This window comes from Nycticebus coucang, chromosome 19 (genome assembly GCF_027406575.1).
Source record: "Nycticebus coucang isolate mNycCou1 chromosome 19, mNycCou1.pri, whole genome shotgun sequence".
Taxonomy (NCBI): Eukaryota; Metazoa; Chordata; class Mammalia; order Primates; family Lorisidae; genus Nycticebus; species Nycticebus coucang.
Window position 1 is genome coordinate 12,040,495 of NC_069798.1, and position 23,943 is coordinate 12,064,437.

Here is a 23,943-nt window from a genome sequence, read left to right on the forward strand (position 1 = left end):
CTGTTTTCAGGCATGGGTTAAAGAACATTGGGATTTTTAAAACTTATTGTCAGAGGAAGTACAGCTCTATAATTTTGCAGTGGGTGAATTCGTTGAAAAAAAAAAAAACTAATTAAATAAGACCAGGGGTAGGTATCTGGCCTTCTTGCTAACTCTGGCCTGCCTGACCAAACCTGTCTCCCATTGGTGCCCTGATGTATCAATCATTTCACCTCCCCTCCTAGAGCAGGTAGGTGGGCATCAGGCAGCCGTTGAAGAAATGTGAGCCTCTGGCTGAGATGCATGTAAGGACTGGTCATTCCTGAGCTTCTGTTTTTACAAAGCATTTCTTACTGTGTATAAAATATTTTTCATAAAGTCACAACGATACTTTTTATGAAATTTTAGAGGCTTGTTTCATAAGTTAAAATTTTACAGTCCTTGACCTAATGTCAGAAGTTCCATTATTTAACATGATTTGATGCTGCTTTTGTTTTATGAGGTCATCCTCACCCAAACCCTGGCTACTTTATGATAAACATTGATTCTGAGCATACTGTCCTCTGGTTCTCATGGTGTCACTTGAGGGAGTTCCTACCGCCTAGCACATTCTACAGAGATTTCCGTGTCTGTGTCTGTCTGCTCCAAGCATGACAAGAGCTGGACAGAGGGGTTATCCTTAATCCAGCATAGCCAGCTCCTGGCTTCTCGGAGGGAGAGCAGTACCCAGAGAGCCAATGCCAGGGTCAAGAGCTTGAATTAATTGTTGTCTTGTTCTTGAGCAAGTTACTTTACTTCTCTGCGTGTCAGTTTTCTCATTTGTAAAATGGGTCAATATAAACTGCCTCACGGAGTTATTATAAAAATCAACTGGCAAAATTCATAAGGTACCCGGTGGAGTAGGTACTTCATTAATGGTGGAGTTTGGGCAACTTCTGATTGTGCCAAACACATCATGGGCAATAGTAAACAACCTAGGGTTGACCGCATAATGATTCAGCATATGATAAACAACAGTTCTTACAAACAGAATTGACACTGCAGGACACGTGTTTGGGGGACACCTAAATGCAGATGGAGCCAGAGCCCCAGGGCTGGGGAGCACTTCCCATGGCCCAGCCCAGGGCACTTCCGCACATCCCAGGGGCTCTACAGACAACTTGCATCTCCTCCAAAGACAGTATGGGTAGCCAAAGTCCCAGGTTCACGGATGCTGTTTGGCTCCTTTGCTTCAGGCGGCCTGTGGGGCCTCAGCAGAGATGTTAGGGACTCTTGCTGAGCAGTGGAGGGCATAAGGACAGCACCTCCTCCCTGGGAGCCACAGACCTCACCAAAAAGGGTCTCTCCTTGCAGATGATGGATGCTAACCAGCGCTGGGACGTGCCCGAGGCAGTGGAGTGGATGTCCAAGCTGGCCGAGTTCAAGCCATTGTGGATTGAGGAGCCAACCTCCCCCGATGACATTCTGGGACATGCTGCCATCTCCAAGGTGGGAAAACTGCTGCTGCAGCGGGTATTTTTGTTTTTTTAGTTTTCCCGATTCCTGGTGATAGATCCTAAAATCCTTTCACTTGTTCCCTCTTACCTTTCCTGATGAAGTAGCTGAAATAATTGTAATGTGTGACAGTGTGGAAGTTACAGACCTGGCACCCTTTCATCCACTGCAGTTTACATACCGCCCTTATTTCTGTTTGTTTTAGAGAAAGTTAAGTTGCCAATCACTGTCAGCAATTTGAAGGTTAATAGACATGGTGCCCATACTTTGTAAATATAGAAATGATAGGAATGACATTAAAATACTTCATTTACCCAGAATGAAACAGAGTGTAGATTTCTCCAGATGCCTCAGAAGAAAAGCTAATGTGAAGGTCAGGCCTCCCAGGAAGAGATGCCTGTCTGTTTCCCAAGGGTCCTGGAAACAGACCCCCTGTAACCAGGGCCGTCTCTCTGCCTTTTGGGTTTAGAAGGAACCTGATACGTCAGGACATCTGAGAAGCACTCCATGAATCAGGGGCAGACTCTATTATTCCAATTTACAGCACTGGTCTACAAAGCCAGATTGCCAGTGGTTAATTTGTAAAGAGAACTATAACTTGTAAATTTTTGCTCTGACCAGAGCAAGCTTCATAAGCTGTAGTAAGCCAAAGGCTGCTGGATGAGAAATTGGAACAGGGATTGGTTGTGGGATTTGAATATGTGATGGTGTCAGGTGACGACTGTCCGATATGTCCATCTATAAGCTCCAGTACGCTGTTTCTGGCCCCTGACACGTTCAGTCTTGTGTGTGTGTGTGTGTGTGTGTGTGTGTGGTTTATTTTTGGCCGGGGCTGGGTTTGAACCCGCCACCTCCAGCATATGGGACCGGCACCCTACTCCTTTTGCCGCAGGTGCCACCCCCACGTTCAGTCTTAAAGCCTCATCCTTCCCGTGTGGTTACAGGCCCAGCCAACATTTGCCTCTGAAGCACCTGTTTTGTTTTGTTTGTTTTTTTTGAGACAGAGCCTCAAGTTGTCGCCCTGGGTAGAGTACTGTGGCATCACAGCTCACAGCAACCTCCAACTCCTGTGCTTAAGCAATTCTTCTGCCTCCCAGGTAGCTGGGACTACAGGCGCCTGCCACAGCGCCTGGCTATTTTTTTGGTTGCAGCCGGCATTGTTTGCGAGCCCAGGCTAGATTCAAACCCGCCAGTTCAGGTGTATGTGGCTGGCGCATTGGCCGCTTGAGCTACAGGCGCCCAGCCTGAAGCACCTTTTGTATTTTCATCTCATGACTCTTTCCCCCGCACACTAACTGGGTCAGTGCAGTCATGTGCTACATAGCAATGTCTAGTCAATGAAGGACTGAGTTATACAACTGTGGTCTCATAAGATTATGATGGAGCTGAAAAATTCCTATCTCCTAGTGACATAGCTATTGTAATGTCACAGTGCAATTTGTCACCTTTTCTGTGTCTAAATACATTTAGATGCACAAATGCCTACCATGTGTTACACTTCCTACAGCAGTCAACACCTAGCACTCTACAGGTGTGCAGCCTAGAGGCCTGGGCTGCACTGGGTAGCCCAGGTGTGTAGCCACCTTCACTGTCTGGCTTTGTGTAAGTGCACCCTGATGTCTGTACCACGACGAAACCACCTAATGACACATTTCTCAGAACATGCCCCTGTCATTCAGACACGTGACTACGTTCACTGGGCTTATGTTCAAGCCGTGTCTGGGATTATTTTTTCTTCCTGAGGTGAATTTGCATAACTGTACTGTCCTCCCTTGTGTGTTGATCGTAAACGTTTAACTTTGATGGAGGAGCCTTAGTTTTGAGTTCTACAAGGGACACCTACGTAAACTCATAGGTCCTACTAGGGTGCCAGCCAGGGCACCAAGTGCCGTGTGTGGGGGACAGAGTTCACAGAGGAGAATGAGAGTATGGGCTAGGACAGGGACAGCCCAAGGTGGGAGGCTAGAGTTGACATGGACAGCTAAGCCACCGGTGAGGGATGGGTGAGGGACCACAGGCACCCACAGCCTTCTTTATTCAAACAGAAGCCCACCCTTCTGATGGGTGGACAAGACTTTCACCTTGAGTCCCCCCCGCCTTTTCTCTTTGGTATCCTTGCAGGGTGCCAGCAGGCCCTGGTGTAGACCTGACCTCGCCCACCTGAGGTGACTCCTCACAAGCTCTTCTAGGCTCTAACCCTCCCAAGTTTTGCTTACAGGGGGGAAGCCATTCCCCTCAGGGGGCATCCTAAGATGGGGGCCACTGCAGAGATGGCAGGGGCCAGTGGAGATACCCGAGGGAAGGTTGGGCACACGCCAAGGGGGTGTTGGAAAGGCTGGCATGTGGGCCGGGCTGTGGGGTCTGTCTGCTCAGAGGGTGCGCCCAGTGGAGTGAGCCACTGCAGCTTCTCCAGTGGCATGGTGACGGCTGGGATTCCAGAGGATTCACCTGCAGCCGCGGGAGAGGGCATTGAGCCAGGAGTGTGTGAAAATGAGGACCGGGAGGGAAGAAACTAAGGCAGGTAGGAGCTGGGGAGCTTTTCCCATCATTTAGGGGAGATGGAGGGAGAGGGCAGCTTGAATGGAGCAGGTTCAAAATATTGAAAAAGGACAGAATGTATATCGAGTCAGAAACTAGTAAGCTTTAAAATTGGTAGAGGCTTCCCTCCTCCCACTCCTCCTTTTCTCCCTCTTTTTTGAAATAAAGAACCAAAGGTACTTAAACTAGAAGTTTCAGGAAACATAAAATCTGAATATGAGCGTGAGAAGGTAGTGTGGGGACCATCTGCTCACCCTGAGACCTTCTGCAGGTGAGGAGGCCGAGGCTGTGGGTGCCACGCGTGTGACTGGCCCAAGTCCACGCCTCCTGTTAGAGGGAGGGAAAGTACCACATGTCACGGCCCCTAGTGGCCCCTAGGGCCCTGGTCTCGATCGCTGCAGGAAGGAACCAGACTTGATGCAGATTAGAAGTACAGGCTTGCAGGAGGCGGGCTAACCTTGATTGCAGGATAGTCCCGAGCAACCTCCGCAGTAGACTTTTATTGAGCCAGTACAAGACAGGTGAGGGGAGTGTTAGACAATGACTGCGTGCCTAAGGATCACCATGGGCTCGGGCTTTCTCCACAAGGAGCACCTACGGACGAATCGCCCGAGGGTCTGTCCCCCAGCTGCAAATCATCTTGCTCAGAGGTCGTTTGGCTCTTGGCGTCCTCTACAACCACAATTATGGATTAGGGAAAGTTTAGGGTCCTAAACTAAGGGGTTTTTCTGCTGAGAAGTCAGTTTAGACCAGTGTCCTTCAAGCTTTTTTATCTCACAGCACACTTGAATCTATAGTTAAGCTTCCATGGCACATTTAAATTATGTTGATTTTTAAAAAGTAAAAAAAAAAAAGAATATATTTACAGTGCTTTGAACTTCTTTCGAAAATCATTTAATTAATGATGTTTAAAATTTTCCCCAGCACACCTGAGATCTCTCACAGCAGCCAGTTGAAAATCACTGATTAGATTAATGATTCTGCTGCCTCCTCTGGCTCTGGCATCAGCCTGGAGTTCAAAGCCTGCTCTGCCACGGTCTAGCTTTGTGGTCCAGGAGTAATTTTAACCTGTGCACCTGTTTTCTCATTTTCTATAAATGAGGGTAATGATGGCTTCTCTCCCATTGGGTTGAGAATAGGAATCGTTTTAAGTCAGAGTTTTGCACAGAGCCTGACAGGTAGTAAAAGCTCAGAAGTGTCATTGATATTGTTACATTAAACAAAGGGAAGAAAAAAACAGGAAGAATGCAGAGATGCCAGAGGGGAGTAACTGGGGAGTAGTAGTCCCAACAGAGGCTGGGGCGGGGGTGGCTAGTCCACGTGGCAGTGAGCGAGGTAACTTCAGGGCCAGGCATAAGGAGAGAGCAGAAGGGCTGTGTTTGGGTGAGAGCCCAGCACCTCCCCAAGTGAGGACTTTTCCAGGTTGGCCTCGGTCTCGGCCTGACCCGCCCCACTAGGCCCTAAGGCAGTGATGTCCAGCCGATGGCTGCGGCATAGTGGTGTGCCATGAGAGGATCTTAGGTGTGCTACGAACATTTTTAAAGATTATTAATTTATTTTCGAAAGAAGTTCAAAGCATAGTAATTATAATCTTCTTTTACTCTTTTTTTTTTTTTAATCAACATAATTTAAGTGTGCCTTGGAAACTTAACTATAGGTTTAAGTGTGCTATAAGATAAAAAAGGTTGAAAAAACACTGGTCTAAGGTCACCCACTGAGCTGAAAGGGAGAGGGTTTTAGAATTGACATGAGGGGGCTCTAGAAAGCCACTAAAGGGGGTTTATCAGGGAGACAAGGAAACAAAGCAGTGGTTCCCAGCCTTCCTAATGCTTCCTAATGCCACGACCCTTTAATACAGTTCCTCATGTTGTGGTGACCCCCAACCATAAAATTATTTTCATTGCTACTTCATGAATGTAATTTTGCTACTGTTAGGAATCGTAATGTAAATATCTGATATGCAGGATGTATTTTCATTGTTACAAAGGGGTCGCGACCCACAGGTTGAGAACCACTGGAATAAAGGGAGTGGTGGCCCAGAGGAAGGAGTGGCCAGAAGTTGGCCCCCAGGAGTCTGTGAGTAGCCACTGCTGAGTGGCCGAGTCTTCTCCTGGTCCCACACCACTACATGGGCCTGGAGAGGGAGGACCACTCACGCTGGACAGCAGAGCCAGGGGGAGCACAGGCCAGGATGCTGCAGACCCATGGCCAGGAAGGGGCCGGTGGCAGCACGTGAGCAGCATTCGCCTCTTCCTCTGTGGATACACAGGGCCTCCCACCTACACACACATCCCCCTTGATGTCCTTCTGCCAGTCTTGAAACTTAACATGGCTCAACAGCAGGGACGTTTCCTTCCGTCAGTATTCTTTCTTTCTTTTTTTTTTTGTGAGACAGAGTCTCACTTTGTCAGTAGAGTGCCATGACGTCATAGTTCACGGCAACCTCAAAGTCGTGGGCCCAAATGATTCTCTTGCGTCAGCCTCCAAGTAGGTGGAACTACAGGCACTCGCCACAACGACCGGCTATTTTTAGAGACAGTCTTGATCCTGTTCAGTCTGGTCTCGAGAACCTGTGAGCTCAGGCAGTCCACCTGCCTTGGCCTCCTGGAGTGCTGGGATTACAGGTGTGAGCCACCGCACCTAGCCAGCTGTCAATATTTTTAAACAGGGCTGGGCATGGTGGCTCACACCTATAATCCCAGCACTCTGGAAGGCAGGTGGATCACTTGAGCTGAGGAGTTCGAGATCAGCTTGAGTAGAGTAAGCCCATGTCTCTACTAAAATTAGAAAAACTAGCCAGGCATTGTGGCAGGCACCTATAGTCCCAGCTACTCAGGAGGCTAAGACAGGAGGATTGCTTGAGCTCAAGAGTTTGAGGTTGCTATGCGTGAACTATGACACTATGGCATTCTATCCAGGGTGACAGAGTTTCACTCAGAAACTTTTCACTCAGAAAAAATTTCACTCAGAAATTTTTTTTTTGTAAACAGTAGGAGTTGCTATTTAAAACTTAGAAAAATAACAGCGGGTTGTGTTCTATTTTGTAGGCATTGGCCCCATTAGGAATTGGTGTTGCCACAGGAGAGCAGGTAAGTGATGCCTCCTTGGGCTCAGAACATGACCACAGACTGAGGGCACAGCCAAACATTAGGCTCCCATCACCTGAGGTAGGAAATTTTCATCATCTTAGAAAGTGGGGGTCATTTTACAGCACTTCATTAGAGTCTGGAGTGAGATATAGTCAAAAGTTTGTGGCTTCTTTTCCAGTTCATAGGACCAACGTTATGTATCTTTTCAAGCGTTTAATCAAAATTAACAAGACAGTAATTTAAAGTTGCTATTGTAAGGACAGAAAATGGTGTAAGGAGCCAGCTTGCAGAATGAGTAAACATGGCCATGCTCACTTTCTGTGCTTGTAAACTCAGCACAGGAGCCTGCCAAAACCTGCTGCCTCCAGCCCCGAGGAGAGCGGTGTCAGGGACAGACTCTCAGTGTTCCTCACAAAAGGAGCGGCACCACTCTGTGGGGTTCCATTTTGTCATCTGTGCCACCTGCTTCTTGCTGTCACCATATTTCATCCTGATGCTCTGCTTCAGGACAGTTAACGGGACTTAACCCAACTTGCAGTGTTGCATTAGCAGATTTACAGAAAGGTGAGCACAGATCCCTGCCACTGCCACTGGGGCTCGCCTTGTGCCCAGTGAGAACAAGGGAGGAATGCAGTCTAGGCTCCCTGAAGGTCACTGATGAGTAATGCCTGGCGTGGAACGACTGTGTGGCCAGGCGTGGAGAGCCTGAGGGCTAAGGCTGACTATTCTGTGTTATTTTTCATTGTTTCTAGTGCCACAATAGAGTGATATTTAAGCAACTCCTACAGGCAAACGCCCTGCAGTTCCTCCAGATTGACAGCTGCAGACTGGGAAGTGTCAATGAAAACCTCTCGGTGTTACTGATGGCCAAAAAGTTTGAAAGTAAGGGTGCCGCAGAGGCTGCACGCTCCACCTATGTTTCTCTGCCCATTGGATGCCTGTGGCTCCCTGGATGATCTTTGCAATCCGCATAAGTCTGGAGTTTGCCATTTTGATTTTTTTCCCCTCTAACTCTCATTTAGCTCTCATCAGGGAATATTTGATGATTTTTCATCCTGAAATTTCACCCTTAAATATTAACAAATGATTTAATCATCCATGGGCAGTAAGAAAAGCCAGAAGGTTCTTTTTTAGCCCTTCCTCTCTCTGCCCTGCCCTTGGCATTAACTAGAAACACTTTCCTTTTAGTTCCTGTTTGCCCCCACGCTGGTGGAGTTGGCCTCTGTGAACTGGTCCAGCACTTGATTATATTTGACTACATCTCCATCTCTGCAAGCCTTGAGAACAGGTCAGCAATGTGGCATCAGCACTTTCTCCTTCAATAGGGTCCCTCGGTCTGGGCCAGATCTTTTAAAATTCTGCTTTCGTGACCAGAAACACCAAGAACTCTATCCACTGGCGTGTCCCATAACTCCCGGGTCAAGTCATTTGTTTCCACTTCTACACATGGGGCAGTAACAACAGAGACGCCTATTTTTCCTTCTAGGAGGGTAGGTTCCTGGTAGCTGGCTTTGCCTTGTAAGTACCTGGAAGGGGATTTGCAGCCAGACTCCTCCCCCAGCCAGCTCCTTTTGCATGATACGTACATTCTCCACCCCTGTCCAGTTCCCTCCTCCTGACACTGGAGTCCCCTGTGGTCTGGCCACCAGCTTTCTTTAGTTTCCCCTTATTTCTCAGCATCCCCCAGGGGGGCCTTACACGAGGTCAGTCTTCCATTCTTCTGTAGACATATGGCTTCGAGTATGCTTTTTCTTGTCTTGGGATTAAATATAGTTCAGAAGGAACATTACAAGTGTACAGGGAAGACATGAAAACGTGCGTGGGAAGGGAAACAGCAAATTCTGGGCTGGGAGAGAGATGGGACCCATCAGGGTACATGGGGGCTTTCATTGGAACGGTTTCTTTTCTTCAGGTAAGTAGTGAGCAGACAGGTACGGCCTTTCAATGTGCCTGAACTATTTTCTATTGTAAGAAAAACTTAGATTGGAAAGAAAAAAACCTAGGCCCACTCCATCCTGAAGCTGCCACTCCTAACATGATCTCATTATTCATCTGGAAAAGGTTGGGACTAGATCATTTTTCTTTTCTTTTCCAATTAATAATCTGATTCTACAATGAAGAAAATTACCATTCCTAGGTTATCTTGCTTTCATTTCCCCCCCCCCCCCCCGGGGCAGTAACTGATGAGGTTTGAAGAGGCATGCACTCTCGCCAGCATAAAGACGTGCAGGGAGAATGCTGCCCCGACCTGAGGTCCCACCAGGCTTTTTATGGTGTTTCAACAATCATTTACAATATAGCATTAGTTGATTTATTATTTAGGAGTCAGGGAAACTATGTCCTCACACATGACATATGGTGTTCTTGCGTAAGACCCAAGGGAATAATGTATAGGGGAGTGGACAAAGGGTCTGGGTTCAAATTAACTTTTAAAAGGGGACATACATTGTAAGAGGGAGGAGATGTTACCTTTTGTTTATTTTACATACTTAAGATCTACGTATTTATTTTTATTTCAGATTAATGTGAGGGGACAAGGTTACAATATTTGCATTTGTTAGGTAGAGTCCATCTAGTAGTTGTGTCTGCACCCAAAAGCATACCAGTCTCCGCCCCTCTTCACCTTCATTCTCCCTCCCCTGGTTATCCTGCTTTGACCCCCTCTCCCTTCTGTTCCTGCCTTCAGGACTAAAGGAAGCTCTGCCAAGCTTGAAAAGTCCTGCAGTTCTTGGGGGTGAGACAGAGGGTCACCCATGCGTCTCAGCACACCATGACACCCACTGAGCTGGTGCTGGCATCTGGTGGCTGATGCAGGCTCGGCTGCTTGGAAGTGCCCCTATCCAAGAAAAAGCACCAGACCCTGATGCTGCAGACTGTCAGAGTTCAGTCCCCTGCTTTGGGATTCTCTGTGTAGACCACCTGGTTCATCTTTTTTGTTGTTGCAGTTTTTGGCCAGGGCCGGGTTTGAACATGCCACCTCTGGTATATGGGGCCAGCACTCTACTCCTCTGAGCCACAGGTGCCGCCCAACCACCTGTTCATCTTTCAAGGCCAGGCTGTCCTCTCCCACGTGGCTGGGCCTTCACCTTTACCTGTTCTTTGGTAAATTACACATATCACAGTCAATGCTTCAGTGCCTGTGTCCATGAGGGCCTCTCCTTCATGTGTCCCTAGTGCTGGGCACATAGGCCTATCACAGCTGTCCACTAACAGGTGGATGATGTCAGGCAGCAGTTAGGTCACTTGCCTCAGCCCTCAAAACTAAAATTTGAACACAGATTGAACTTATCTAAAATTTGTGCTCTTCGCTAATTCATTTGTATAGCTGGAAGGAACCTCATTTGGTGATTTTAACCTATATAGCTAACTTTGGGCCAATACCCAAGTAATCCCAGATATTTGTGGAGTTTGAAACCTTCACAGTGGCAAGAGACTTTATGGTTCATTTAATCTAAGCCCTCAGTCCACAGGGCTGCATTTTACAGATGAAGAGCACCTAAGATACGAGATGGGGGTGCTCTCCCTAGAAATACACACCAGCCATCACAGCCAAGCCTTGGCCGAGCCTGCCGTTTCTCACAGCAGTGCTGCCCCTTCTGACCGAACTTCAGGCATCATTGCCCCCATCTGATTCCTTCCTCCTAGGATGTGTGAGTATGTGGACCACCTGCACGAACATTTCAAGTACCCCGTGAAGATCCGCCAGGCTTCCTACATGCCTCCAACGGTGAGCTTGTGGCCTGAGGGCCTACTGTGCCCTGTCGCAGGAACCAGACTATGAAGCACAGAGCTTTGGCTCCTTAAGAGTTTATTTTCCAGTATCTACAAATAAATGGCTCTTTGGTTACTCAACATCAAAATTCTAAGGCCTGAAGTCAGGGCTTGGAGATTACATTGCCTCTGACAAGGCTCCTGTAATGCTAGCCTTTCCTCACTAGCTGAGACTAAACACACTCTCCTAGTGAAAAAGGGAGGGAATAAAAGAAAACCGCTGGCACTATCTAGCAAGTCAGTAACCCCATTTAACGTAGTTGCCTGTGGGTTAGATTTAAAAGCATCTCTTAGAGCAGCAGAAATACATAATAAATACATGGTTCTGTTCAGGTGGTTATTAACACTACTTAATTTTTTATTTTTGGTAGGATGCTGGCTATTCAACAGAAATGAAGGAGGAATCTGTAAAGAAACATCAGTATCCAGATGGTGATGTCTGGAAGAAACTCCTGGCTACTCAGGAAAATTAAGTGTTCAGTGCTAACATCTTTCCTTTTTATGTGCAAAGGCTTAATATGTCTTGGATATAGTTTTACAAAAATAGAAGAAAAATTTCATCCTACCAGTCAAGTTCAGCTGAAAGTCCTAAAAACATTAGGAATCAGCTCAGTAATCATTATTACCTGGCTCTTTTAGCAAGTCAATACATAGTCTCCTATTTAATCCTTAACAGGTTTAGATTAACTAGCCTGAAGTCCAGGAAGATGTTCTTAGAGAGTTACTATTGCGTCCTGGTACACACACATTAAGCTGTACTTCAATTTGAAAACAAGCAACATGTTGCATAATTTGTTGGAACAATCCTTATTCTGATTAATACTTGTCAAAAATTAGCAGAATAAAAATAGTTCTGCAGCACCATGGGGTATCTGGTATTCAACAAAGGGAAAAGATTTCACTGATTAACCCTGAAGTGGGTTAGCATCCTTTTCCTGCTCAGGGTAAGCGCATTAAAGAATTCACACCACACTGATGCTCATTTAATAAGGGGAAAATGTTATTTCATGGACTTTTTTATAACCCGTATGGTCATTATATTTTAGTGGTAAAATGCAGCTAGAATGAGTCATAGAAAAATAAGGCAAAATACATAGTAGTCAGTATTTCTAAAATAGATCCAAACTAGAATACACCACATATTTACTTAGAAGGGTTAAGTCTATTTTAGGCAGGAACTAAGCAGATAAATGGCAATACAGAATGAACAAAACATGAACAAATGCAGAACATTTCTTTATTGTAACAATATATAAAACAAATTTAAGCATCTTTAAACATGGACAAATGCAGAACATTTCTTTATTGTAACAATATATAAAACAAATTTAAGCATCTTTAAACATGGACAAATGCAGAACATTTCTTTATTGTAACAATATATAAAACAAATTTAAGCATCTTTAAACATGGACAAATGCAGAACATTTCTTTATTGTAACAATATGTCAAACAAATTTAAGCATCTGTAACTACACTGTATGGTGATGTTCCTCAGCTCATTCAAATTTGAAGGAATAGCTTATCATTCTTCTCACTTTGTTTATAATCTCAGCATTTTCATACACCCTCAGTGAGTAAGCCAAACCTAAGGCCTGTTGTTACTAAAAAACATTTTTGCCAATGGCAACATCCTTACAACTTAATATCCTTAACAGGGACTGATGGGTCACTGACAGATTTTTGACCAAGTTCCTTTTTAATTTAGAACAAAAAGAAGTTATACCTGGGCATCTGGCCCAACCCCTGAAGACGGACTCCTTCAAAAGCACTCTAAACAGCCATTTCCATTTTAATGGTTGGATGCGGATTGTAACCTTCAATCTTAAAGTCTTCAGCTTTAAAATCATCAATTGTCTCAACCTTTCGAAGGATTTTGAGCTTCGGGAAAGGTCTTGGTTCTCTCTGAAGCTAAAAACAAAATAAGACCATTATTTTTCCTTTTTGTATAATCTGTTTGAATTCTGTACCTCAGGACTCATGAAACAAGTACACGATATTTGATCACGTATTATCTTACGGGGTGTAATTCTGTAAATACCTTTCCCTTGGGCGGCGCCTGTGGCTCAAGGAGTAGGGCGCTGGTCCCATATGCCAGAGGTGGCGGGTTCAAACCCAGCCCCGGCCAAAAAAAAAAGATAATACCTTTCCCTGGTTACCTAACGCCATAACCATCTGGTTCTCAAGCATGAAGCATTTTTTTTTTAATAAATCATAACTGTGTACATTAATGCAATCATGGGGTACAATGTGCTGGTTTTATATACAATTTGAAATACTTTCTTTTTTTTTGGCCGGGGCTGGGTTTAAACCCACCACCTCTGGCATATGGGACCAGCGCCCTACCCCTTGAGCCACAGGCGCCGCCCCTAATTTGAAATATTTTCATCAAACTAGTTAACATAGCTTCATGGCATTTTCTTAGTTATTGTGTTAAGACATTTATATTCTACATTTAGTAAATTTCACATATACCCTTATAAGATGCACCGTGGGTTTGGTCCCACCAATTACCCTCCCTCTGCCCATCCTCCCCCCTTCCCTCTCCCCATATTCTTGGGCTATAATTGGGTTATAGCTTTCATATGAAATTGGTTTCATAGTAGGGCCGAGTACATTGGATACTTTTTCTTCCATTCTTGAGATACTTTGCTAAGAATATGTTCCAGCTCCATCCATGTAAACATGAAAGAGATAAAGTCTCCATCTTTTATAAGGCTGCATAATATTCCATGGTATACATATACCACAATTTATTAATCCATTCAAGTGTGCAGCATTTTTATGACATCACAAAGCATCAGAAGCCTGGTGGCTTATCAGGTCTAAGTATACAGTTCAGTTATTCTTGGTAAATTTATTAAGGATGGTATTAATTTATTAAGGATGGACACATAGGTCTTTTCTATCGTAACTCAAAGCACTCACTAAGGAGTGGTGTCTGCTATAACTTAGGGACTTGACCAGATAAAGACTTCTGAAAGTCCAGAACTAAATACTATATTAAAATGCCACTTCTGGACTTTGTGCCCATAGCTCAGTGGTTAGGGTGCTGGCCACATACACTGGGGCTGGCAGGTTCAAACCCAGCCCGGGCCTGCTAAACAAAGACAACTACAACAAAAAATAGCCGGGCATTGTGGCAGATGCCTGTAGTCCCAGCTACCTGGGAGGCTGAGGCAAGAGAATTGCTTAAGCCCAAGAGTTTGAGGTTGCTGTGACACCACAGCACTTTACTGAGGGTGACACACTGAGACTATTCTCAAAAAAACAAAACAAAACAAAAAAACTTGCCACTTCTGAGATGGCCCAAGTCCCCGGATGTGGCCCCTCCTCTCTGTGGTGCTCAGTACCTTACAGCACTAGGCACGAGAAGTGCCTGGGGAGGCTGGGGCAAGGGTCTGCCTCATCCCTGCCCACCATCTTCCCTAAACTAAAGCCCCACGGTCAGAGTAAATTCTCTTAACCTTGGAAACAGCATCAAGCAAATGCCTGCTGCACAGGTATGTTCCACAACCTTTTATCCAGAGAAGGTACCAAACTCCAGAGTGTTAGATAAATTCTTACCTGAATCTTCAGCGGCTCAACGTGATTCAGGTAAATATGTGCATCTCCCAAAGTATGTACAAAGTCACCTGGCTGAAAATGCCAAGGGAAAAAGCAAAACAATGTTTTGATTTCAATTCCTTTAAAACACATCATTTAAAAACACATCACATAGGGTATGCAGGCGCTCTAAGGCTTTACAAAAAATAATTTAACCAGTGTAGCTTTTGAGGTAAGTTGGTTTGTAAGTTATATTACAAACAACCTATATAGACCTGCTAGTGTATAAAGGCTGCTAGAACAGGAAACTTCCATGAAAGGTTACAAAGTAAGCTGGTTCATATCTCATTTACATATATCAAATCTTAAAACTAGTTAGAGCCTGTGTCCTCTTTAACTCATTTTTCCATGTTAAAGAATGGAAGAGCACCAGGCTGGCAACAGCCATCCCTCTCGAGCACCCCACCTTCAGACCAGTGATGTGCGCGATCATGTAGGTGAGCAGCGAGTAGCTGGCGATGTTGAACGGCACACCCAGGCCCATGTCCCCTGACCGCTGGTACAGCTGGCAGGACAGCTCACCATTCACCACGTAGAACTGGCAGAGGGCATGGCATGGAGGCAGTGCCATCAGAGGAAGATCTGAGCAACCAGGGAAGAGGAGAAGAGGTGGTGGTTTGAAACAACACAGCTAAAGGCAAAAGTAACCAGGAGAGAAGCAGAAGCCAAACTTGAGACAATGAGAGCCACTGGGCTGTGGCAACACCCACAGCCACACCTCTGCAGACTGTCCTCACCACCATCACAGTGATGGCATAGGCCTGTCCACAGTGTGAGATTTCTGCAAATGTATAATCACCATTGAACCAATGTTCTTCCAACTGAGCCAAAATGAAGGATTTGTGGCACCAACTACAAATACAGCAGGAATCATTTCACTCACAGGGGTCACAGGAAATTGGCACTTTAGGTACCCACTCCTGTATTAACAGTGTCTGTTAAAGACACAAACATTACACTCTGGGTACTTAGTACACACTGGGAGAAGTTTATTTTACAACATAATTTTTAAAAATGTTCATAATACAGCTAGGTGGCAGTGACCTAAAACTTCATCTGCTCCAATTTAAAATGTTAAAATCCTTATCTGTATGTAGTTTTACAGGCAATTTAAAGTGCTTTTGAGAATAAGAGAATACACCAATTAAGATCATCTGGGCCCAACCCCACGATCTAAAGGTGAAGATGGAGCAAACTGTGACTTGCCCAAGGTCACACAACTCGCCGTGTGCTGAGGGCATCAGTCATGGCCCCCCCTCCCTCCAGGGCCTCTGCACAACACCATATTGCTTCCCTGCGTGCCAATAGCACGGTTAGAATAAAGATGACTGGGTCTCTAACCTTTTGGGTTCCAAGCACACATGATGATTCTTCTGTCATCAGGGTTGGTTTTGATGGTATCAATCACTTTCTGCAGTTGGTCAACTCCTTGACCTGAATAATCTGTAGAATTGTCAAAAAAGAGAAGAAAAGTGCACATATTAGCCAAAGCACCTCATGAGATGGCCTTAGAGGTTGGCTGTTACAACCTTTCACCCAACATCCTCCCTCCACCTGGGGTTCTAAGACATCCAGTGCATTCTGCGAATTTCCCACCTCTCACTGGCTTGAGTTCACAGCCTGTCTGAGCCCATGGGTCCGTCCTCTGGAGCCATGTGAGTCTGTTTCCTTTTCTACATGACAATCATGAAATACGTGCCTGTCATGGTGCCACCTCCTTCCTCCCCGCAGTGCTAACCTGTCCCAATTTCAACAATTTTAATTTTTCTAGTCTCTGAGCCCATCCACCATTATTGTCACAATTTTGATGTGCAATCTGTTTTGTCCTTGTTTCATGGTGCGCGCTGGATCTGAAGTGGAATGCAGCATTCCAGACACATTCTGACTAAGGGTGGAACAGGGATTCTTTCCATGCCCTAGGCAGTGTGCTTACAACACTCTCACCTAAAACTACATGACAATTCTAACACACCATTGACATAAATATCAGGAAACTTCTATAATGATTACACAATCTTGTACTTTTCTCCCACTTCTGGTCTCTGGACCTTAATTTCTTCCTTCCTTCTGAGATAGAACTGGTAGCTGAGAATTAATTTGTGCAGAGCTTCAGTGCACAATCGCCACTAGTTAAACTTATACTGATTGTTGTCAGACCATGTTCTAGTTCAATAGTCCTCAAAAAAAAAAAAAAAAAAAAGAAAGTCCTCTTATAATCATAGTTCTAAAAAAGGTAATATCAAAGATTTTAAAGATGAACTGCGATGAAATAGTTCTGTATCTTAATTATGAATCTACGCATGGGCGAAAATTACACACAGAACAGCATGTAAAACTAACAAAATCTGATAACTGTGCATTACACTAATATCAATTTACCCAAGATGTCACCCAAGGGATTACCCCTGGAAGAAACTGGGTTAAGGGTATAGGAGTCTTCTCTGCACCTTTTTTTAAAAATAATTTCCTGCGAATCTGTAATTGTTTTAAAATAAAAATTTAAAAACCCAAAAGAAAAACTCCCCCACTAAAATCTAAAGTTGAACATTCGTACAACTGTAAACCAAGGCCATAATTTTATTAGGCCATGTAAGCAATAAGAAAAAATTGAAAGGCACCATTAAGCCAGAGGAGCGGCCGCATATCCCAAGGATGCCCTAGGACACAGGGGCAGACTAACCCTTACAGAACCTGCAGAAATAGTTTGGTCCACACATTTTTTATCATTGTGATAAAGTATATGTACCATGAAATTTACCATTTTAACCATTTTCATGTGTGCAATTCAGTGGCACTAAGTACATCCCTAGTGTTGTGCGAACATCACCACTCATCTCCAGAACTTCTCATTATCCCTTATGAAAACTCTGTACCCACTAAAACTTCCTACAGTTGCCATCATTTAAAAAAGACCTATAACTGCACATAAAATGAAGACTTTAACCTTTTATTGAAAAATTCTAACAACACAGGGCCCAAATCCCTCCACAGCCGGCTGGAGATGAGATGCAACTGTCCCTTTAGATGAGATGCATCCTCTCCAGGTTGCTGGTTCCCGCCCAGCCAGCAAACTGTTATTTCCTGCACACACACACTCACCCTGAGGTGGGCATTTGCTTCTCTAAGGACAGGTAGGACGGACTGAGCTCTGTGACACTCAGCAAGTGGTGCCACTGACAGCAACAGAGGTAGGTGGGAGCCCAGAGAGAGATGTTTCATTATTCTTCCACCACAGCAGAAGAGTAGGGTGACTAGGGCCCTGTGCTATCACGCCAGCACCACCTACAGAGTGCTGGCAGCTCAGAAACTGCTGAAAGGGAATCGGGGATGAGCTCTCCCCCCCTTCCCAACCATGCAGCTACCTGCCAACAACACAGGTAAGGAAACTAAGTGCCAAGGGCCCAACGAATGCTAATCACCAAGATGTGACACACCTTGCCCCTAGAAGTTAGGGTTGGGTTTAGATGTGGTTCCTCCACCTTGACCTGGCACAGCCTCTTACAACGTCCAAGTTAAACTTCACCCAAGACACTGACTTATCCCTCAGACTTCATCCGAAACAATGGAACAGATTCACGCTAGGAAAGACACTCGGGAAATGGGAGACATCTGTCTCCTTACCTGAATCCATATCTTTGTATTCTGCTCCAAAATGCCTCCACTGGAAGCCATAAACTGGGCCCAAGTCCCCTTCTTCTCTTTTGGAGAATCCCAAGCTATCCAAAAAGTCTCGGGATCCATTGGCATCCCAGATTTTCACTCCCTTGGAAGATAGTTCTTTAGCGTTTGTAGATCCCTGGAAGAGATGGGTTGAACAGAACACTGAATTCCGAGCCATCTGGGTTGACGCTCCAGCTGTGCTGATGTGACAAGCAGGCTGCCACGTGCAGCCCATGCCATCTTTAAGCAGGCTGGTCCCAGACCTTTTTTTTTTTTATTGTTGGGGATTCACTGAGGGTACAATAAGCCAGGTTACACTGATTGCAATTGTTAGGTAAAGTCCCTCTTGCAATCATGTCTTGCCCCCATAAAGTGTGACACACACCAAGGCCCCACCCCCTCCCTCCGTCCCTCTTTCTGCTCCCTCCCCATAACCTTAATCGTCATTAATTGTCCTCATATCAAAATTGAGTACATAGGATTCATGCTTCTCCATTCTTGTGATGCTTTACTAAGAATAATGTCTTCCACTTCCATCCAGGTTAATACGAAGGATGTAAAGTCTCCCAGCCCCCCTTTTTTTTTTTTAGAGACAGAGTCTCACTTTATCCCCCTCAGGAGAGTGCCATGGCGTCACAGCTCACGCCAACCTCCAACTCCTGGGCTTAGGCGATTCTCTTGCCTCAGCCTCCTGAGGCTGGGTTCCGCCACAAAGCCCGGCTATTTTTTTGTTGTTGCAGTTTGGCCAGGGCCAGGTTCGAACCTGCCACCCTCGGTATATGGGGCCAGCGCCCCTACCTACTGAGCCACAGGCACTGCCCCAGCCCTAACTTTTTAAGGGCTTCCTGGACAATCTGATCCCTTCTTTGGAAGGATCCTCTCAACTCTTTTCTTCTATTCCCCTCAACTTTATTTTTATTTGAGACAAGAGTCTCATTCTATCGCCCTGGCGTTGAGTCCCACAGTATCGTAAGTCATAGCAACTTCAGACTCCTGGGCTTAAGTGACCCTCTTCCCTCAGCCTTCTAAGTAGCTGAGATTTCAGGTGCCCACCACAACACCTGGATAATTTTTCTATTTTTAGCAGAGACAGGGTCTTGCTGTTGCTCAGCCTGGTCTCTAATTCTTGAGCCCAAGTGATCCACCCACCTCACCTCCCAAAGTGCTAGGATTACAGGTGTGAGCCACCACACCTGGCCTATTCCCCTCAACTTTACAGATGAAACACCTCCAAGTCCTTTATGTAGGCCCATCCCACCTCACAGTTCTGTTTTTTAAACAAATTCTGGGTGTAAGTGTGATACCTCAAAATGAATTTGATGCTTCATTTGCAATCTGTTCATATCTTATACCTAGCAAATTAAGATATTTCTAATGATCAGACTAATCAGTATCTGCTTGTCTGGCAAATGTAGTAGTCACACTGAACTAAATTTGGTCCCTAACTCACTTCCTATCTTTGTCACTATGAAGTTATATTTACCCCCAATCTATATATTTAGGTAAGTTATTCTGATTGGTTTTTTTTCCCCCAGGCACAGAGCATTATGTTTACTTCTCTTACATTTCACCCCATCAGATTTGGCTCATGACATCCTGTCCTGTATTTTGGTCGTGAATCCAGGTCAATGACAGACACCATCTGCCTTTGGTGCCTATGGATATGATGTGCTGTACCAGTTAGGAGCAAAGCTTTGGTGTCTCACACACCTGAGCTAGGTGCCTGGGCCTTCTACCTTCATTCTCCTCTGACCCACTCCCTACCTCACACCCCCACCAGCCTCATCTATAAAAAAGAACATTAGTATTCACCACATGATTGCTGTGAGGATTAGTAACACAAGCAGACTGCTTGCCACTCATCAGACCCTAGCTACTGCACAGCCCTCCTTCTGTTTGCCCAGACAGTGGTACCTGCTAACTCCTGAACTGGATTGAGTCACCAGTGGCATAACTCCATCTGTCAGAGGTGAACCTGACATTCCTGGTGAAGACTGCATAGACTCCTGCATTTAAGCTTTAAGTTAAAAGAGGTGAATGCATTTTGGGCCATCTTCCTTCCTTGCTTTCTATTGCTGAGTTTGTCTTCACTTTCTTCGCTCCCAACAAATGACTTTTCAACTTTACACATACTGCTTCAAAAGTCTCCCCTTTCTATCCATTCCAACCAGGCTCTAGCCAGTTTAGGAACATCCTCTTCTGAGATTTCTGATGATTCATTCAAAACAGAGGCTCACTATTAGCTGATAGGCCAACACAAAACAAAATAGCCGTGAGTGTAGAATTAAGGCAGGCTGTACTGGATCCAAATCTAATCCCTTTCTAAAAGGGAGGGAAGTCTTGGGTCTGACTTGACCCATGACTCTGCACACCACAGGAGGTACTCTGCAGAAGGGATCGCAACTTCCAGTATGGTCCTGAACTGAACCTGTCTCCTCAGGCACCATCTGACCAGCAGTGGACAGAACACAGGTTCTGAACTAGGACATGGAGTTTGGGCATGACTGATGGTGACGGCTGTCATCCCAGCACTTGCCTTGCCCGAGGTACCTACTTAGCCCTTTGGAAGAGGCATATCTTGTTACTGAAGAAACTCTTTGTAGTTTATACAGACATGAGAACACAGTAGGTATCTATATTCAGTTATCAACACGCACTGAATCCTTGTATGTGATAGGTTGTTCTAGGGCTACAGCAGTGAACAAGAAAAAGAAATTCTCTGCACTCATGGAGCTTACAGCACAGTTCACCAATTTATTGTCTCCTGCCCTCATTCTGGAGGATTTCTCTAGGGAGTAAAAACAAGGAAGGGCTGGGGGACAATCCAAGTCTCCAAGTCTTAGATCAGGTCTAGGAAGGCTCGCCCAGCAGAAAAGCACAGGAAGTGAGGGAGTCATGCTACATGTTGGGGCAGAAGGTTCCAGGGAGGGAGTAACATCCCAGGGTGCTCAAAGATTGATCGGGAGGGGTGAAAATGAGCGCAGCAGCTAAGTCCAGAGCTGGAAAGGGGCCCTACATGGGCCTTGGTTCCCACTGAGCTAAATGGAAGCCACTAAGGGTTGGAGGCTGAGGAGTGATAGGATCTGACTTGTAAAAGGGTCCCACAGGCTGCTGTTTGAGGACAAACTGTTGCCTCCCAATAGCAGCAACTGATTTACCTTGATAAACCACAGCAACTCCTCCAAAACACCCTTCCAGAACACACGTTTGGTTGTTAGCAGAGGAAATTCATCTGAAAAACAGTTTGCCGTGCAGTTTGAAGATGGGCAGATAGAACAGGCCATCCAGCATTCTCTGGGGACGGAAATTGCCTTGAGACATTAGGCCCTGGAGTGACAAGAGCATATGGAATCAGGGTGAAGCTCCCAAGCTACAAGCCAAGTCAGTGACCCAATCTGGGCTGAGACTGGCCTCCCAAGCCAGGGTGATTACTAGACACAGTAAGTCAACATAGCAAGCTGGTGGGCAGGGCAGAGACACCCCCATGGAAACAGCAAGGAGCTACCATCCACTACCCAGTTGGTGTGAATACTGTCACAAAGGTGTGACGACAGCACCCAACATATGCCCCAGGACAAAGCTCGAAGGCTCCCCTGATTCCATGATGATCCTGCCAGAGAAAACTTGCTCAGGATTACGGTATAGCAGATACCACACTGGCTAAAACAAAATAGTTTTTAAATATTTGCAAAGCAAATTAACCTGTTTTTTGGGGGTGGGAGTAATGCCAAAACAGCAACTGTTTAAACAGTTCTGTTTCATGTTCCTAAACATCCTCCTTGAGGGACCATCATCATCTCCATTTTACAGACACTTTTGTGTAATACAGAAGTTTAAGGGACAAAAGGAGAGGCATCAAACAATGGAGAAAAAAAAAAAGTAAAAATGCATTACCTGTTCAGTCCACATTATCACTTGAGTCAATATTCACATGACAAAGATTTTTCAAGCACCTGCTTTTATCAGTATTGCCCACTGAGTGTATTTCCATTTTTAACATACAGGGAAGCTGTCTGACAGGTAAAGTAACTTGCCTGATATCTAAGCAGAGGGGATGTGTTAAAATTAGGTCTGCTACTCAACAGAGGCCTCTGGGCTCAGAGCTGAGAAAAGTGGACCCCTCTGCTCTGACAAAACTCCCCAAGCTGTCCAAGGCGGAGCAGCCATGGCAGCTAGTGTGTTTTTCAGTCTCTAGTATAGGGATGGGGTGGAGGGTATCCCCACTCAGAACCACTCTTCACCAGTGTCAAGATGCTCTCTATCTAAAGAAAGAGATCAATGTCAGCCCCTGGCCACGGCTGTAAGAGAAGTCCCCTCCCTTATGTCAGGGCTTGATCTGGGATGACAAGATAGATCAACTGAAATTAGAGCCAGCCCCACCTCACCCCTTTATCCCCAGAAAGCCTGGGGGCTGACAACTTGCAGGAGACTCTTCTTCCCTGGGGCAATCCTGTGTTAAAGGAAAGAGGAAAGGAGGAATCAAACTCTCAACTTCTACTTGAGGCCAGGTGAAACTGCGCCTGTAATCCCTAGCATTCTGGGAGCCCCAGGAGGGAGGATCTCTGTAGGCCAGGGTTTGGGACACCAGCCTGGGCAACATAAGGAGCCCCTCCCCCCTTACAAAAACTTAAAAACATAACAGGAAGTGGGCGTGCAAGCTTGCAGTCCCCACTGCGTGGGAGGCTGAGGCAGGAGGATCCCTTGAGCACAATTAGAGGTTACTACCAGCAATGACCCCGCTGCACTCCAGCCAGAGATACAGAGACCTTAGTCTAAAAACAAATCCAAATTTCTAGTCAGACTCTCGAGTTCCTCTTTTCAAGGTCTAGGAGGAAAGCTGGTTCCTCCCAGATAGGAGGGAATGGGAAGCCATCAAGAAACACAAGTTCCTGCCCCAGCCTTCTCGCGCCGCCGCTGCTCCTCCCACTGCATTTTCGCTCCAGTTTTTGAAAACTCTGCAAAGCAGAGCGGTGAACGTGGGAGGGCAGGGGAGGAGAAAAAGCGCGGAATTCTAGACAAGCCCAGGCAACTCTCTCCCGCTCTCCAGGATGGGTAAGTTTTACCAGATTATGCCCGCTCTGCTAGAGACACGTCACTGGGGTAGTCAGGAGCCCAGGCTGTGGAGCCACGAGGACCTGGCTCACCTCCCGCCGTCGCTCCTACCAGTGGGACCCCGTGCAAACCATGAGCGTAACCCGAGCCTCACAGTTTCGGCGTCCGCAAGGTGGGGGTGAGGCTGCTTCCCCTCGCTCGTAGGCCTGAGGTTGGGGCTAACCCGCAGCGCAGCGCCCGGCACTCCCGCGCGCTCTCCCCGTCCGCCCCCGGCGCGGTCCCTGGGCCCGCGGCGCCCGTCACCTCTCAGGCTGTAGCGCGCCTGCATGCCAAACACCGACAGGGTGCCGGTGCCCGTGCGGTCGTCCTTCCTGAAGCCGCAGCGGAGGATGTGTTCGATCTGCCCCAGGTACTGCAGCTCCCCGTGAGGCGGCCGCGGCTCGGCGCCCCGCTCCTGCGCTAGGGGCGGCGACGGCGGGCGCGGGGGCTCGGAGCCGGCGGCGGGCATGGCGGGAACCGGGCGCGGCGGGCACAGGGGGGCGGCCGGACGCCGGACTGCGGCGGGCGGGGACTGCGGGACCGGAGCGCGCGGAGGCCGGGCCCCTTCCGGGCGCGCTTTCCCGCCGCCTCTCCGCGCCCCGCCCCTTCCTGCCAGCGGCACCGCGCGGGGGGACGCGCGCGCTCGACGACCGGGCGGCCTTGAGCGCGGGTCTACGGCAACCTTCAGCCTAGAAAGAAGTCCGGAAGCCTGTCG

The 23,943-nt window shown here is 46.5% G+C and overlaps 2 protein-coding genes across 4 annotated transcripts in view; one reads left to right on the forward strand and one right to left on the reverse strand.

Annotated features, from left to right (window-relative positions):
* Positions 1-11,765, forward strand: part of ENOSF1 (enolase superfamily member 1) — a 33,052-nt gene extending 21,287 nt beyond the window's left edge. For all 3 annotated transcript variants that reach the window (XM_053571151.1, XM_053571150.1, XM_053571152.1), the window contains 6 exons: positions 1,333-1,467; positions 7,059-7,100; positions 7,853-7,982; positions 8,289-8,388; positions 10,746-10,827; positions 11,243-11,765. In XM_053571151.1, coding sequence (XP_053427126.1) covers positions 1,333-1,467; positions 7,059-7,100; positions 7,853-7,982; positions 8,289-8,388; positions 10,746-10,827; positions 11,243-11,344 — 591 coding nt within the window. In that variant the 3' untranslated portion in view covers positions 11,345-11,765. The remainder of the gene's footprint in view (positions 1-1,332; positions 1,468-7,058; positions 7,101-7,852; positions 7,983-8,288; positions 8,389-10,745; positions 10,828-11,242) is intronic.
* A 455-nt stretch (positions 11,766-12,220) lies between these two features.
* Positions 12,221-23,802, reverse strand: TYMS (thymidylate synthetase). Its single transcript, XM_053571153.1, has 7 exons — positions 23,493-23,802; positions 21,296-21,369; positions 18,099-18,273; positions 15,819-15,920; positions 14,884-15,059; positions 14,439-14,510; positions 12,221-12,782 (listed from the first exon to the last, which is right to left on the reverse strand). Exons 1-7 carry the CDS (start codon positions 23,695-23,697, stop codon positions 12,645-12,647), a joined length of 942 nt encoding a protein of 313 aa, XP_053427128.1. The 5' UTR covers positions 23,698-23,802; the 3' UTR covers positions 12,221-12,644.
* Positions 23,803-23,943: the final 141 nt, after the last annotated feature.

Bases quoted from the DNA above. Each gene is read 5' to 3' on its own strand.
- TYMS (XM_053571153.1), bottom strand. From the start codon at position 23,697: ATGCCCGCCGCCGGCTCCGAGCCCCCGCGCCCGCCGTCGCCGCCCCTA. The intron at 21,370-23,492 runs GTGACGGGCGCC...ACTGTTTTTCAG, and splicing joins GGCGCGCTACAGCCTGAGAG to ATGAATTTCCTCTGCTAACA. The intron at 18,274-21,295 runs GTAAATCAGTTG...CATCTCTTCCAG, and splicing joins AGTTGCTGTGGTTTATCAAG to GGATCTACAAACGCTAAAGA.